Source organism: Montipora foliosa, chromosome 11 (genome assembly GCF_036669935.1).
Source record: "Montipora foliosa isolate CH-2021 chromosome 11, ASM3666993v2, whole genome shotgun sequence".
NCBI lineage: Eukaryota > Metazoa > Cnidaria > Anthozoa > Scleractinia > Acroporidae > Montipora > Montipora foliosa.
Genome location: NC_090879.1, coordinates 26,398,003 through 26,414,477, shown reverse-complemented (window position 1 = coordinate 26,414,477; position 16,475 = coordinate 26,398,003). Strand labels below are relative to the sequence as shown.

The following is a 16,475-nucleotide window of genomic DNA, read 5'->3' as shown; positions in this document are numbered from 1 at the left end:
AGTCAGCCAGGCTGCACAAATTGCCATGTCTGTGCTGAAGGTTACAAATGCAAAGTCAGAATGCGTTAAAGAAATCAATACATTGGTCAAAACGGTGGTAAGCAATTAATCCCGGCTATTCCAGCTATATTCTCAAGAATCTGCTGGCGTTAAAGTGCGCAATGTATGGCGGCTTTTAGCGATACAGACGACTCAATGCAAAGTTTATGTAAACAGACAAATCATAAATATCGATAAAAATCGCAAGATATTAAAAACTAGCCACTAGTTTAGTTTTAAAACTATCTACAGTGGACATATTTACAATATCCTATACAGTCATTAATACGCAATAACTTGCAACTTAACAACTGAATCGTGATTTATGTTTTGAATAGATTGCCACCACAATCATTGATAGATTCAGCGCTATTAAACCTGAAAGCATGGACATGTCTCGCACGATTATTGCGGTGATCAACTTAGCCACTGGAGCTAGGGGAGGAGTTGGAGCAAATAACGTGGTAACTGACATGGACAATATTCACCAATGAAACCTCCGAAACTTCCACGGCCTTCTGGACCATAGTTGGTCTACTAAATATGTCTGGACAAAGGCAACACGCAGAACTCAATTCCTAAACAAAGCAACAAAAATACTTTTAAAATAGTCTGTTGTGAAGATCTCGATACTTTCACTCTGTTTTAATTGTTCTTTCTCTCGGGCATTTGTTGAAAGTACAAGGACCAATTACTTAGAAATTGAAAAGCTAAGTTTAAAGGTGTGAACCGTAAAAATAACTCCTTTCCTATCTAGGAACAAGCCTTAAAAATGACGGATACCGCAGCAAGCGAACTTGCGAATGCCTTAAACGACCCAGAGGAACCTTTAACCCCTCAAGTAGACGAGGCAGCAGTGGGTGATACAGGATGCCTACAGAACGTTCTAAAGTCTTCCTCCATTGGAGGCCAAGTAGTCGACTCTGCTTCCTCAAAGGTAAATCAAATACCTTCCAACAAATAAGTGAAAGATAAAAAGATCAGTATGGTATGCTTCAACCGATTGAAACTGGTAAAGGTTCTATTGAAGCCTTACACTACTGTAAAATTGTGTCAAAGTCGTATAAAAATTCCAAGCTTTCGCCGATCTACGGCATCATCAGAGATAAAACATATTCCGCGTAAGGCTTATATACAGATGTAAAGTAAAAACGTGTAAAAAGCGAAAGAATGTGGGGGTAAAATGCGTGGGATAACTAATGAGGTACAAATATGAATAAGAACGACTGGTATGGTTAATGAGTGAGTGTCATAGCACAAAAGGTCTCTAGATATGTTAAAATAATTATTAAAATAAAAGATCCGCGAATTCGCTGCATTTCTCTCGGGAGTTGATGGTAGGTTTGTAGTTTCGTATGTAGAACGCTTCGAACAGTCGTAGATTTGCGGGGTCGTTTTCTAGTACAATAGTCTGATTTCGATGACTTTGTGGGCTTTGTTTTGGCACTTAGAAATGTGTTCCTTCACGGAGGAGTTATCATTGTTCAGGTGTTCTCTTAACCGATTGAATAAAAATCCGGGTAACATGCACTAAAGCCACGGCTAAACGATCAAACATTTTTGTCCAACATCGTGCACGAGCTGTTTTGTCCAATTAAGGTGCTAAACGATCAAACGGTTTTTTACCTAAAATTTTTCATCCAACACGATGTTGGACAAAAAAATTTAGCGTTTAGCGGGGGCTTAAGAGCATGAGCGAGGCATTCAAATGTCAAACAAGAGACAAGGTGATGTCAGTGGAGAATTCTGTAGCATCTTGACGTGGCGTGACAATTTCCCTAAAAACATTCTTGGGTAATGTCTGACCTACAAACTAAAGGGTAGCTACCGATATAAAATAAAAGGTGAAGAGCAGTGGGAATTGTGGCACTGGGATCCCAATACTGAACAACGCCTGAATTTTTATCATGTTGATTTTCCTACGGTCATGGAAGCCTCAGAATGACATTACACTGATCTTACGAGTGTGCCAGAGAACCTTAATCCTTGAAGGATAACTGAACATTCTACTTCATGACGACTAGAGTTCATGAAAAATATCTCAGCTGTTTAATTACAAAGGCCCGTTCAAACAGTTTCAACATTTGACCAACATTCGTTAACGTTCTACTAAAGTTGAACGGATGTTGAGCAAATGTTGGAAGCAAAAACAAAGTTGTGCGGAGGCTGTTCAAACGGTTCCTAAATGGCGCCAACAATGGAGTCGACTCTTTCTTATTATATAGTCTGTTACGATGACTTATATTCCGCAATTTCTAAATATTCTACTGTCTGATATTCTTATGTCTGTGATCTTTTAATCGATCTTCTATCATTCTACATAACCTCTTAGCTTAGTTTTGATATTGGAGATTCTTATACATTGTTATTAATTATTGTTAGGAGGGCCACTCGTTTAGCAGTTGAACTACTGTTTAGTGTTACCCTCGATAAGTAAAGTTTATTATTTTTATCAATGTTACGATCTTGGAACGAAAAATCACTCTCCCATCCAGATTTACGATAATGCATGTGTTCTACAATTGTTGAACGGACTATTCACAGGTTCCACTCCATTCGGCATTTCGGAGAACAAAGGAAACGTTAAACGAATGTTGAATGAAAGTTAAATAAGTTTAAATTTGATCCGCCCCGCTATCAACACAATAACGTTGAACGAACCGTTCAAACGTTTCTGACTTTTAATTCAACAAAGTGATTAACGCATGTCACAGCAAAGGTAATTTCTTGTCGATTTCAGGACAACGTGGAAAGAGCTTTCAAAACCTTGAACACGATGACTGACGCATTTTTGGGTCGCCTTGTTACACTTGAAAAAATGTTCATTAAAAATAGTGATCTGTCCATAGTTCTCAGAAAGGTCTCCACTGATGATGTCAAGGGTCTTAGTAAGCTTCCAAGCAACATCGGTAAGATGGGCGGTGGCGACATCAATGCTCAGGTATGAATAATTCTAGGATCAAACACTTCAGTAACTGCTGACCAGTCAGCTCAGCTGGTAGAGCACCGGTCTACCGTGCAGGAGATCGTAGGCTCAGACATCGACATGACCAACGATCGGGGTCTTTAGCTTACTGAGGAAAAAGTGCTGCCTGTGTGATGACATCTGCAGAAGATTAGACTCTATAGTCCACTCGGATAAGGAGGATAAACCGCAGGCCCGGTCTAATAACCCTTCATTCTTGATTCTGTGGGAAGGTTAAAGAGCCACCAGGGATGCAATGAATCCTGGCTGTGACCACTCCTAGTGTCGAACCTAACCTGGGGGACTAGCTTGTATCGTTCCTATGTTCCTTTCTAGTCCTCCCCGATGCATTTGCATTGAAAAAAATGGATCGAACTATTAGCCCGATCAAAGCAAATGAATAATCAAATTTCTCTAATACACGTATAGCAAACGGCAACCGACATAATCATAATGGCTGGATTGAATGAGGTAGTATCCCAATACGATTCCACGAGACTGAGATTACCTCATAATTCACCAGCAAGTTCCTACTTTAGATGGTGTCTAGCTACATCACCTTTGCAATACCAGCGAAAACGTTTTCAGCTATAGCTTCCTAAGCTAGGAGTAATTAATCATCAAAACGCAGGGGAAATTATCTTTCCACTCTGTCTTGACAGATGACAGCTGTCAGCTTCAATCCTTTCTCATGGGATGAGAGCAGCAAGGATGTCCAATCAAGTGTGACGAGTCTTCAACTTAAAAACGGAAAAGCCAAAGTTAATGTCTCAAATCTTGATGATGACATTGTGATGGTCATTCCAATCTTCAGCTCACCGAAGAACAATACCACTAATACAAGCGATGGGTCAACTCATCTCTTCCTTAAGTCAAACAAAATGGCTGTCCATTCGTATTACGCAGAACTGGGAAACGTGCCTGTGTCCATTCAAACGGGCGTCGAAGAAAATGACGTAGTTATTGACTTGATTGTTAAATTTGGAACAAGACCAGCTATAGACGACTTTGATCACAACTTTACCATATCCTTCGGATGGAAATGCGCGGTCAGTGAAGAGGGAAACCATACCTCGTGCTTTACCAAGAAGATCTCTGTTTCAGTCGTCCCATCAAAACCAGGTCATCTTTTTGTTGGAATTTTCGGACGAAAAAAAATCAGTAAACAGACCATAAATTCCACCGAACATTCAAGGGAAAGACGATCGTGTTTCGGACATGGTCGTCAAAAACGGGCTTGTGTCGGGCTCAAGGAGCCTCCGCCGAAAGGGGTCTTCAAAACTGTCGTTCCACAGTATGACCCATCAACAGATGTGAACTACACGATGACTATTACTCAGTCAAGTTGCTTATATTGGTCTGAGGATAAGGACAAGTGGACCTCAGATGGTTGCAAGGTAATCGTTGTGTCTGCTACACACCAAACGGAGACGGCTACCCAAAATGATGTACCAAATACTCACCCTATCACAGGGGTTTCAATAACTTTTGAAATAGCCGTCCATGGTAGCCCATTGTAGGCGGCAGTTTGACAAGTTTATGATAGGAGGATTTTTAGTGAAAATCAAGGCAAACTAGCCGGCGGTGAGAGGCAAAGCAGGCGGCGGCATACCGCCGGTAACCGGCTTCTATTGAAACCCCTGCCGGCTATCCAGTGAGATATGGCTGCTCCAGCAAGTTATTCAGTGCAAGCGATCAATACGGTGCATTTTAACAAAGAGGGCGGCACAAATTCGTCTATGATAGGCGAAATTTTACACAGGTGTTCAGCTAACGTTTATTTATCCACTTCGGTATTGATAAGATCTCTAACCAACCTTTTTTTTTTCTTTAAAAGCTCGCCTGTAGGAGACAAAACTAAAATTCGTTCCTCCGTTGAGGGTTGCAAAGTATGGAAAGTTCAACCAAACATTTGCCACATTAGCCTCCAATGTTACGTGGTTAACAGCAAAGCGTAATGGAATGAATGAAGGGTATTTTTATTTACTCTTCTTTCCCTCCTGAGTCACAGCCAAAATGTGCAAGTGCGACCTATTTTTACGCGTTTGATGCAAGTTCGAGAAATTCTGAGCTTCTTAAAATACCAACATCCCCACGCATTGGAATGGCAACGTATGCCTTTTCAAAATGCTTGTTTCAGACGCTGAAGTTGTGTCCTGAAGTTGCGAAAAACTGCACGAACAGCATCAGTCATTTTATAAATTTCTATATATTGATAAACAGCTGTTTTCTCTAGGTTGATCCCCAATCAAATTCCACCCACCTGATTTGCCGCTGCAACCATCTGACGTCCTTTGGAGGAAGCTTCATCCAGGCGCCAAATCCCATCGACTTTGACAAGGTCTTTGCCGAGTTTGGAAACCTAGCTGAAAGCGGCAATGTTTCAGTATTGGTGACCATTTGCTGTGCGTTCCTCTTGTACTTCGTAGTGATAGTCCTTGCCAGAAGAGCTGATAAAAGAGACGACGATAAGGTTAGCCAGAGCCAGACAAAAGAAAGCCTACAACAATTCCCCTTATAAATGAAGCAAATTGCAAAATTTAATGACGAAACTCACAGATTAAAACAACTCACCAGCTTAGTTTAACCGTTTCAGCCCCAAGGGTGACTTACAGATTTTACTCTGGCTAACGCCATACAATTTTACTCGTAAGTGGGGTTACTCCCTGACGAGGAATGGGTTAAGGAGGCTCACGAATATGATGGAGGCAAGCTTTAATGCTGGACCAGTCAGTTAATCTGTGAGAAAAAAGGCGATGCCCGTACATCTACGTCAGAAGACAACCCACGAAAACGTTTTTTGCAGCGTGGAAAATAGAATGGGTCGGTTATTTAGACAGAGTTTAGCCGGCGTTTAACAAAACCGCGTTCCAAGTCACTTTCACTTTCCCAAACACTAGTATATTTTGGCTGTTCATTGTCGAAAACAGTTTCGAGAAGGCAAGAGCAGAGGAGAAAAGCATATATATTCTTAACGCAGCTCACTTGCAGAAAGGTCTGAAGGTAACATGATTGTCGTAAACCGAGGTCTAACTTCACTTCGTTTAAATAACCGGCCCAATAAGTCTTATGTTTATCTTGGTTGAAAGTGATACAGAAGTCCATTCCAGTTAACTTTCAGTTTACTTTACCCTGGGTGCCAGAGACTTTTCTAGCGCGGTTTCCGGTTTTCAGTCAAGTCTTTATAGTGACCCTTTGAAAATCTGGAAATTTTTCGTAATTACGATCAGAAGATGGGTTGAAAGAGAAAAGCCCCCCTCTTTCATGAATTTCTTTCACAAGGGCTGCAAAATCTTGGTCATCATTTGCTGTGATGTGGTGCCCAGAAGGCTCCTTGACACCTAACTCTACATCAATCTTGTGCAGCATTTCTTCTAATGTTGACATCGCTTCACCACATCGTTTAGCTGATTTTTCTGTCACATTGACACCAAGACACCTTAGCATCTCCTTCAAGAGATTATTTAAGTGTTCTAACCTCAAGTCCAAAGAGATATTTCGGCCTTTACCACCATGGTTGTTTACAGTTCGGTTCCAAACTAACAAATGTGACATTCTCTCTGATAATATGCATGAAGTGTAGAAAAACAATTGCAAGGCAGCAAAAGCATACTTGGTATGTTTGTATGCTCTGAATATCAAGAGCATGAACTTCCAGCATCTTAAGATGCGATCACCACCCCCCTCCTTTATTGCATCATCAACATTGTAAAGCAGCATACCAAAATTGAGACGAGCACAGGCATAATTGTATCGTGCATCAACAGGTTTGTGTTCAGTGAGAGGTTGCATAGAGTCACTTGACTCCTCTGGAGATGCCAATTCGCTGCTAAAAGAGTGAATGTTATTTTCATGTGAATTCCTTGCTTTGGCATATCTGTACTCTTTGTTACAGACCCTGCAGTAAAACCTTTTTGGTCTGTTCAATTCAATGAGTTCATTTTGAAGAGTTGCATGAAACTGTTCTTGCTCATCAATAACAGCTTTCTTCAGTATATCTTTAACCTGCTTGTGAAGCCAGATTCTTCGTGTACTTTGGCTACCATCCAAAATTGAGGGAGGTATGAAGTTTCCAGCAGGCTCCTCAAGGTTAGTCATTCCAAAGTGCTTCATGGTAGCAGCTGTGATGAATGCGTCTGTTTCAAGCTTCACATAGGTCTTACAATGGTTGAAGTTGTCAAGGACATTTGATGTTTTAGCATTCACTTGGTTGATGACATTCATGTTGCTGCACATAGTACCAACATCATTTGCAGAAGAGGGATTGAAAAACACATCATACAGTACCTAGGGGTAGGAAAAGAATAGTATTATTTCTTGACATCAACACTTTTTCCAGTAATAAACAAATATGATTTCATTTATGAAACTTGTATTAAGTATTTGTTAGTGCAAAGTGGACAAGAATGACAAGAACAAGGGAGTGTATTTAAAAAGAAAAAGAAATGTCCATATGCAAATAAATTATACTCAAGTATGACTCTATGTGGGAAGGTTAACAACTCCATTCTCATGATCCACTAAGAAAGAAGCCCCAATTTGTTTTCATGGATTGTTTGCATCATCTAAGGTTAATTTATTCTTCCAAATGATTCTGGTTTATTTCTTATCTCCCTATAAGATTTAAGTCAACAACAAACCCACCTGGTAAAGAACTCTTCCTGCATGCCAATCTTCTACCTTTGGGACAAGCCCCTCCAATCTTTCAAACTCTGTGTCACCATCAGCTCTACCTTGTCTAGCATTCCGTGCACGCTCTTCAGTCAACTGGTCACCACCAAAGAAAACCTTCTGGAGCACTTCAATTTCCAGGTTACCAGAGCCATCAGTTGTTTTCGTGACTGGAACATACCTTTGATGTAGCTCTGTTAATATGTCAATCATGTCATCATTTGTGTTTTCATTCTTAAAGAGCAATCCTAGTGGTGCCTTAAAAGAAGGTAGGACAGATAATAAACGACTAGGCAGTTAAATAGATTTGTATTTTTAAGGCTGTCTTAAGGTCACAAAACTGAAGCTTGAAAAAAAAGTTGAGTTAAGTAATGGCATAGTTGGATTGATGTCACTGCCTACTTGGCAAGTCATTGATGTAATTCTATAATCACTGTGAAACTAAGTTTTAAAGAAAGGAATAATGTTTGACTAAAAAAATTATGAGATACAGTGCAAATTGCAAATACTGAACACTTACTTCCACAGAGAACAAATATTGAGACATTGGCATCAAACAAAAAGGTTAAGTATAACTAAACTTAAATTGATTTTGTAAAGTACAAAAGCCAGTGGCAAGAAGAAACCATCCCTAACAGCAGTGAAATAAAATAGTGGTCTTTATGCAGTGTCACTGCTTCCAAATATAATTATAATAATAATAATAATAATAATAATAATAATAAGGAACAAAAATTCAATGAGGCATCCGTCTTAAGGGAATTTCAACCACGACAGTTTGCATAACTGGTTAAAAATGGCAGTTACCTGTTCAGATTTCTGTTTCGTAACATTAGAGTATTTGTGGGGAAGATGCCTTATTACAACATCTTTGAAAACCTTCAATGCAGGAATCCTGTCACAAATTACCCGTGCAAATAGGGGAATGAAGTCATAAAGTAGCTCTTCATTATCTTGATACGATGGCAAGATTTCCCAGTTCTCCACTTGATCAACTAATTTGATTGATCCCTTTTCAGACAATCCAGCACCACTCACTCTGTCCTTCACGGCATTCAGATGAAACCAATGAATGCTTTTGTTAGGTTTGTCACTAGCCTGATGTCTGACTTTAATCATAAGATCGACATTATCTCCAATGATTTGATAACCCAGTGGTCTCGCTGAGTCAGACTGCTTCATTAGCATTGACAGTGTCTCAATACTTGTGTTGCTAACAAGCTCTGTCTGTGTAGTTTTCTTGATCAGGTTTTTGACTTCCGAATAAATGTTTTCATCAAATATAAAATGTTTTTGTTGCCCAAGCTTGTCTTCAACTGCCTTTTTAAGGTTCCTGTCATTTGTGGGCTCAACTGTGGGAACTGCTTCTTCAACACACTCCTTTATCGTTGCTAGTGTGACTGTAAACCTTTTGTGGTGCTCTTGCTGAACCTTCCAGTTTAGGACTTTCTCATCAAACCTTTTCCCCATTTGTTCTATTTTCTCGATTACCGATGTATGGCCAACTGTCACACCCCACTTGACACCACGGTTGTATACCTAAAGGAAAAAATATCAGTTTTAAATTTTAAGTGAACATTTTCCATTAAGAATTAAAATCCATCACAAAACAATCTGTGGTGGAATGTCTTGCCAAGAGATTGACTTCAACTAATAGTGCACTCATTTTTTTACATGTACAATAATGTCTATCAACTTTATTTGATCAACACAATGAAAGTTCTCTTAACAAATTATTATTTAATTAAAAGTCTGAGTTTTAAACAGGGAAAAATAATTATATGTGCTGGTATAGACTGTAGGAATCAGACTTTATATATGTCCTTAATTCACATCTAGATAATTTTGAACTCACTTGCTTTTTGGCTCCACTGTGCCATAATACTGTGGAAAATCTGTATGCCTGAGCACTCATTTGTGGGCATCTCTTCTTCAGAAGAATGGAGGCTGCCATACTTATCACTGGTGCAGCTGTGTTACTCTCATCATTGGTTTCCTTTTCTCCATTCTGATTTCTTGCTTTACTAATAACAGGCTTTCCAGCAGCAGAAGACAGTATGGTGTAAAGTACAGGAGCTCGCTCAGAAAGTTCAGTGACATGTGCACTCTCTGTGAACTGCTTTAATCCTTCGGGTGTGGTATTGCGCAATATGGAAGGCTTCCTCACAGAACATAAATCTTTGCATTCTTCAATAACAGAGCCGCAAACTTTTTCCAGTAATGCATCTCTAACAACTTTCTTTGAATAGAGAGCATTAACAGCGTAGCCATACTCCCCCAAAACAAGTTGTTTAATTGCTTTCCTGTCCACATCATCTTTAGGAAGACGGCGTTTGCTACCACTTGGGTAGTTTATGATGACCTAAATTGACAAAAGAGGGCTTATAAATAATTTTCAACTGTTTGAATCTACAAGACAAGTATACCTATGTGACTTTCTTAGATATCAAAAGATAAAAGCTTTTACTTTAAATTTCTTGTATATAATATTTATTTTGATAGCATTATATCGTAAATAAATTACAGATCACAGCCAAAACTACCCTGGGCACCAGAGGTTTTTCTCGCACGCGGTTTTCTCGCGTGCGCGGGTCACTATAAAGCCTTGACTGAAAACCGGAAACCGCGCTAGAAAAGTCTCTGGCACCCAGGGTAAGCCAAAACACCCGTTAAGATATTTTTCACCGTCTTGAAACAACAACAGTATAAATGTTAAAAGCCGTAACGTACGCGTGTTTAAATGCAGATATTACTCTGTGTCTGTATTAATCTTAGAAAGCGTAAAGACCATCAGAGACAGCTCTCGAAAAGGGATACTAAGAGGAAAAGGTTAATTTAAAATTGTAAATAACTGGGAAGCTGTGCATCATCGAATCGCCTGTTTCCGCAGCGGTCCTGAATGATAGTGATCGATAAAAAGACAAAATTACCTCTATATCTGCAGGATGAAGAGTAAGCTCCATAAGTTCATCTGCAACGTTATTTGGTCTTGAATTGTTGGCAGGATTGGGAGGAATGTCAAGAGCTCTTCTAATATTTTTACCAGAAGATCCGGGCACAACGCTTGTTACAGAACTTGACGGACCCCGCGACTTTTTCACGCCAAAACCAGGTGAACTTGAGCAACGCTTGGATCTCGCCTCCTCTCCTTCCTCCTTCCACAGTGACAAATTTTCAATATATCGAGACTTGAAGGACGACAACTCTTTCAGCGTAACCTCAAAGCGTTCAATGCGCCGAAAGCACTTCTTGCATAGAAAACGCGGCCCAACTGACAGGTTTTCTTCAACACCGAATAACGAAGAAATTCTCCAACAAATACTTAACTTTTTGGCAGTATCCGATGTCAGGCTGTAATAACCACCATTAGCAACACTTGCCCCACAAAGGCGACAAGAAAGGGCAAATTTTGGATTCAAAACTTTCTTTACGGGAGTTATATTGGCTCCCGCGAACGCCATAGAGAATTGACCCCTCTTGACCTTCTGTAATTGGAAACCCATTTCTGACCTTTCTTCACGTGCCGGTCCACGTGAGAAGTCCATGTGATTGGCATAAATGTAATCCGATAAAAAAGCTCAAAGGTCAACGGGGACGGTAAAAAGCACCGCTCCGTGCCAGAGGTTTTTCTCGCGGCTTCGCCGCTCGTGGCTTCGGCCTACGGCCGAAGCTGTGTCGGCCTTTGGCCGACACCGAAAATTCCCGCCGCACGCGAGAAAAACCTCTGGTGCCCAGGGTAAGTTTACTTAGACATCATAATTCGAACCTGCAGATATGTTAAATTCGATAGACAATTATCTAAACACACAGGAGATTGTAACTTTAACATCGTTATCTGTTTACCATAGATGTGTCCTCCAAAATTAGTCACCATAGTTGAGGAGGGAACTTATTACTACGACATGGTAATTGCGACTGGTGTTTGGAAGCAATCGGCAACAACTGCAAACGTGTTCATAACCATCAAGGGCGAATCAAATGATCTCTACCAAGTTCCACTGGGAAGTAAAGACGGATCAAAAGAAATGTTTGCACGAGGCAGTATTAATGGCTTTGTAGTAATCACCAATGAATCTTTAGGACCTGTTAATGAGATAACTTTGGAACACGACAACACAGGAAAGAATCCCTCTTGGTTTGTGGAAACTGTAACCATCAGAGAAAGACAGACAGAGGAATTATGGACATTTCCAATAAATCGATGGCTTGCACTTGAAAGAGAAGATGGCCTGATAGAAGTAACTGTAAACAACAAAAGCCCTGTCACCTTTACGAATCAGGTCCGCTCTCGCTTTGGACGCAAGATCGCTGACAGTCACCTATGGATGTCAGTTTTCGTTAAAGCAAGTAGCAGCTCTTTCACTCGAGTTCAAAGAGCCTCGTGTTGCTTATCAGTACTGTTCAGTGCCATGATTGCTAATGCTATGTTTTATAACATTGGTGGAGAATCCGAAGGAGCCATACAAGTCGGGCCATTCAAGTTTTCACTCAAGCAGATCATTGTTGGAGTGCAAAGTGGTCTGATAGTTGCACCTGTTAACATCCTCGTTGTCTTATTCTTCAAGTCTAGTAAACCAAAAAGCCAAAAACGTGAGCAATACGAAGAATCTGAACATGCGCAACATCTGGTAGATCAAGTGAGGGACGCTGGCTGCATGCTGCCTCACTTTTTTGTGTACTTTGGCTGGTTTCTCTGCCTTGCCACAACAATGTCAGCGGCAACATTTACTTTGTTTTACAGTTTAATGTGGGGCAAAGAAATTGCTGAGCAGTGGCTCTCGTCTATCTTGATATCAAATGCTCAGGACATTTTTGTCGTTCAGCCAACTAAGGTCATGTTCGCAGTTGTTGTGATTTCCTTGCTCTTGACCAGAAACAAGGATAATAAAGGTTGTGAGGAAGACAATGGAAAACAGGAATTATGCGAGGATGAGATCGATTTTCTGATAGATAACCCAAAGGAACAATTCAAACGATCGAGATTGGAAGCAATACGCCAACAAACCAAAAAGGAAAACAAATTGACCGGCATGACGAAGGAAATCGTTCTTCATTTAATATTTGTGTTTTTCCTGGCGATAGTTTGCTACGGAAACAAGAACAGCTACCGCTTTCTCCTGAATGAGACTCTCCTGAACTCATTTCCAAAGTTTGACCAGGTAACAACATGGGTTATAAGTAACGCACGATTAGATTTCAATGGTTAAGCTGATAATTGCGGCTAGTAAAGAGTGCCCCGCTGTATTGAGGATAAGACAATTGGAAATAGCATTTATCTTGAGGAAAATTGTGCACGTACAACAGTATTTCAGCGCAATAAGGTATCAGTATCGTTGAACGGATCTTGGAATGGTCATCTCAGCTCGTCCGTAAGGAATATGCTCATACTAATTTTCGTTAAGTTTTCTTTTTTTTTTTTTCTTTTTTTTAAATAAAAAATTGAGGCCCCTCACAAGAAAGAGCATATAAAAATTAGTCAGTTTACCAAGTTTGAGGTTGTTTAGTTTGATTTCAACCATGCAGTGTGCGTTATTTTTTTTTAATTTATTCTTTTCAGCCATTTTGGCGCCCTCTGAAGCCGTGGTGCAGTGATGTGAGGCCTTTGTCCAATACTTTTTCTATTGGACGATTGACGCCTTTAAATAGCTAGCAGGCTAGCTGGAGTTATTTGAAAAATATGAGCCAATAAGTAGGGGAGAAATGCTTTGAATGAATTATAAAGTAATTATTGCCATACAGTTTTCACCAGAAAACAGTAAAACTCACGTGACATTTCCTCTTTAAATTCGTTATCGGTTTCAGGTAACCGATGGAGATGAACTCTTGGGTTGGCTGAGATGGGAGTTCCTTCCAAATATGTATAGCCAACCTTGGTACAATGGGCTTCAAGATAACGAAGACGTGTATATTGAGAACAAGATGTCGATATTAATCGGAATGCCGTGGATGAGACAGCTTAGAGTAAAAAGCAGTAAGTTTGTTTTGTTTTTTGTTTTGTTGTTGTTGTTGTTGTTGTTTTTTTGGTTTGTTTTGTTTTGTTTTTGGTTTTTGGTTTTGTTTTGTTTTGTTGTTTGCTTTGGTTTTAGTTGTTTTGTTTTGTTTGTTTTTTTCGGTTTCTTTCTTCTGTTGCAGACTTCACCATCGATCTCTTGTGCTTCGTTTGGAAACTCTCCAATAAAACATCCTGAAATCATTTTGAGACTATTTTCCAAGTCACTGTTATTTATTAACGTAGTGAGTGAGTGTAATCACCTATTGGTTAACATTTGTTTGTGATTGTTTGAGAGATAACCAATTATTAATTACGACCTCTTATGTTCATTTTTCTTTGAAGAGCCTTGCAAAGCACTCCCGAGTGTTATATCCGATTGCTACTATGATTATTCCAGTGAAAGAGAAGACACTACACTATTAAGACTTCCAGGATGGAAACCTGTCCCTAACTATACTTCGTGGCCGAAGGCTCTTAACATGTGCCCAAAACCTTGGCGATACCAAAGTGGAGAGGAAATTAATAACGGCCCTATAAAAGGCATATACAATTCCTATGAAGGTGGTGGCTATGTTGCTGTTATGGGGTATGACGAAAAAACTGCTAGTGGTGTGCTAAATGAAACTTTTGGTCACGGGTGGGTTGATCGCCAGACACGAGCCGTGATTTTAGAGTTTGCTGTGTTCAATGTTAACCTTAACCTCCTCAGTATTGGCACCTACTTCTTCGAAGTGCTGGCTACAGGTGTCGCTTACACATCTAGAAGAGTTGACACCCTCGAGTTATATACCACAGAGTCGGGAGCTCTCGTGTTCTACCTCATTTGCCAGTTTTTTTTCATTGCCATGGTTCTCTACTACTTGATTATGATGCTTGTTCACCTTTACAGACAGCGTCTTGCATTTCTCAAGTCGGTTTGGAATATGGTCGATTTCTCCATGATCGTTTTCTCAGCATTGTCGGTGGCGTTTTACATGATCAGATCCAAGAGTGTTTTGAAGAGCGTCAAAGCCATTCAAGCCAATCCATATGATATCGTGCATTTCCACACAGCCACTGACTGGTTGGATTGGGAAAACGCTGCAATTGCCATGGCCATATTTATGGTAACCTTGAAGCTTTTGTACCTCATTCGTTTCAATCCCTACGTCATATACCTGTTTTCATCCTTCCGCCAGTCTGTCAGCTACCAGCTGTCGTACATTGGTATATTTCTGATCGTGTTCAATGGCTTTGTCATTTCGGGTATGCGTTTTTTTGGTGGCACAGTGGAAGACTACTCCAGCTACCTGCACGCAGTGATCTCTCAATTTGAATTTCTTCTGGGAAAAGCTGTCCCCATTGATGGCCTTCGAAGTGAAAAGCCGTTCGTCGGACCTTCATTTGCTTTCACATACAATTTAGTAATGGCAATAATCCTAATAAATATGTTAGTTTCTGTTCTGAATGAGGCTTACACTGATGCCAAATCTCACGCAGAGGAAAGCGCTGAGGAGCTTGAGATGGCTCGTTTCATTGCGGAACGATTTGCAGAAATGATCCAAGGAAACAAAAAACGACCTCAATTCAAGCTGTACTGCGACGAGGCAACGATGGCAAACATGTGCCAGTCCGACGCAGAACCTTTCTGCTTGAATTCTGAAAGCATTTTTCGGTGCACAGAAGAAAGGCTTGAGAAGATTGAAAAACGACTCGCTGTCCTCACTCGTCGAACAGATAGGATGCATATCGATAGTACTCACGAAGATGATGAGTTTCTGGAAGTACTTCATACAATGGCCGACCCTCCGGCATCAGAGTGATTGCAATCAAAGAATCGTTTCTTTGGAGGAATGCTAAGGAAGTTGTTCCCACAAATGGTTCAGAAACCTATATAAGCAAGATTAGTTTCAGTGACACGGTTTTCTTTTCTTTGGTTTCTTTTTGTTGTTGCTCAATGTTCAGAGATCAGTCGTTTGCTTAGTTCAAACGAGAGTTCACGTTCAGTGTTAAAGGTCAATTGTAGAGATCAAGTTCATCACTTCAGCTGGATCAAACAAAATGTAAGGGACTAAATTGGTTGTCCGCACACCTACGGGTTTGCGGGCGCATTTTCCCACGGCTTTAGGCGGGATTGTAATGTGTTCGTTAGGAGTTTGCTTTTTTTAGTCGAGAAAGCATAATAACTTTACTTCGCCTTGTCTTCTGTGTGAATTGGAATGAATACGAGTTGTGTGCTGACAATTAAAATTTAAGTTCAAGTAGCATGTGTGGACGCTACACAAAACTATCCGAAACAAAACGAATAGACTTCCTACAACGAACCCTTGTCAGCACAAGGCCCAATTGACTTCGTTTCACAATTGACGATGTCTCTTAAGAGGATAGGAAATAACTTATTTTGTGCTGGGTATCATAGCTGGGACTGACTTCTCTTAAAATTTAAGAATAAAAAGCAAATTGATTTATCATATTTTGTGAGCAGTCTGGACACAAATCGTTTTAACCAGTGACGAAGTGATTGCTTTTTTTTTCTCTAAAATGCTGTTTGAGGAGGACTCATGGGCTCATCTGCAACTATTACTTGGAAATATATTTCTCAGACTCATTAATAATTCATAAACCCAAAATGAAATCACTACACTAAAGGAAGTTTGGATATGTGATCATCAGCATAAAATTTCTTGAGAAGCAATCTTCTTCGAATTCGGTTAAAACTCGGCCTTGGATATCTGATGAAACACCCTTTTCAGTGTTTTATATATTTTACTTCAAAATTCATTTCCAAAGAAAAGCGAGTCCGACAAGACTGAAATAACAAACAACACT

The 16,475-nt window shown here is 40.0% G+C and overlaps 1 protein-coding gene across 1 annotated transcript in view; it reads left to right on the top strand.

Annotated features, from left to right (window-relative positions):
- The window catches only part of LOC137976820 (polycystin family receptor for egg jelly-like), a 41,048-nt gene extending 25,579 nt beyond the window's left edge, over positions 1-15,469 (top strand). The window contains exons 18-26 of the mRNA XM_068824157.1: positions 1-97; positions 378-503; positions 797-976; positions 2,780-2,980; positions 3,667-4,401; positions 5,241-5,477; positions 11,524-12,834; positions 13,478-13,646; positions 14,010-15,469. The exon at positions 1-97 is cut by the window's left edge and continues 119 nt beyond it. Of these exons, the coding sequence (XP_068680258.1) occupies positions 1-97; positions 378-503; positions 797-976; positions 2,780-2,980; positions 3,667-4,401; positions 5,241-5,477; positions 11,524-12,834; positions 13,478-13,646; positions 14,010-15,469 (4,516 nt within the window). The remainder of the gene's footprint in view (positions 98-377; positions 504-796; positions 977-2,779; positions 2,981-3,666; positions 4,402-5,240; positions 5,478-11,523; positions 12,835-13,477; positions 13,647-14,009) is intronic.
- The last annotated feature ends 1,006 nt before the right edge of the window (positions 15,470-16,475 follow it).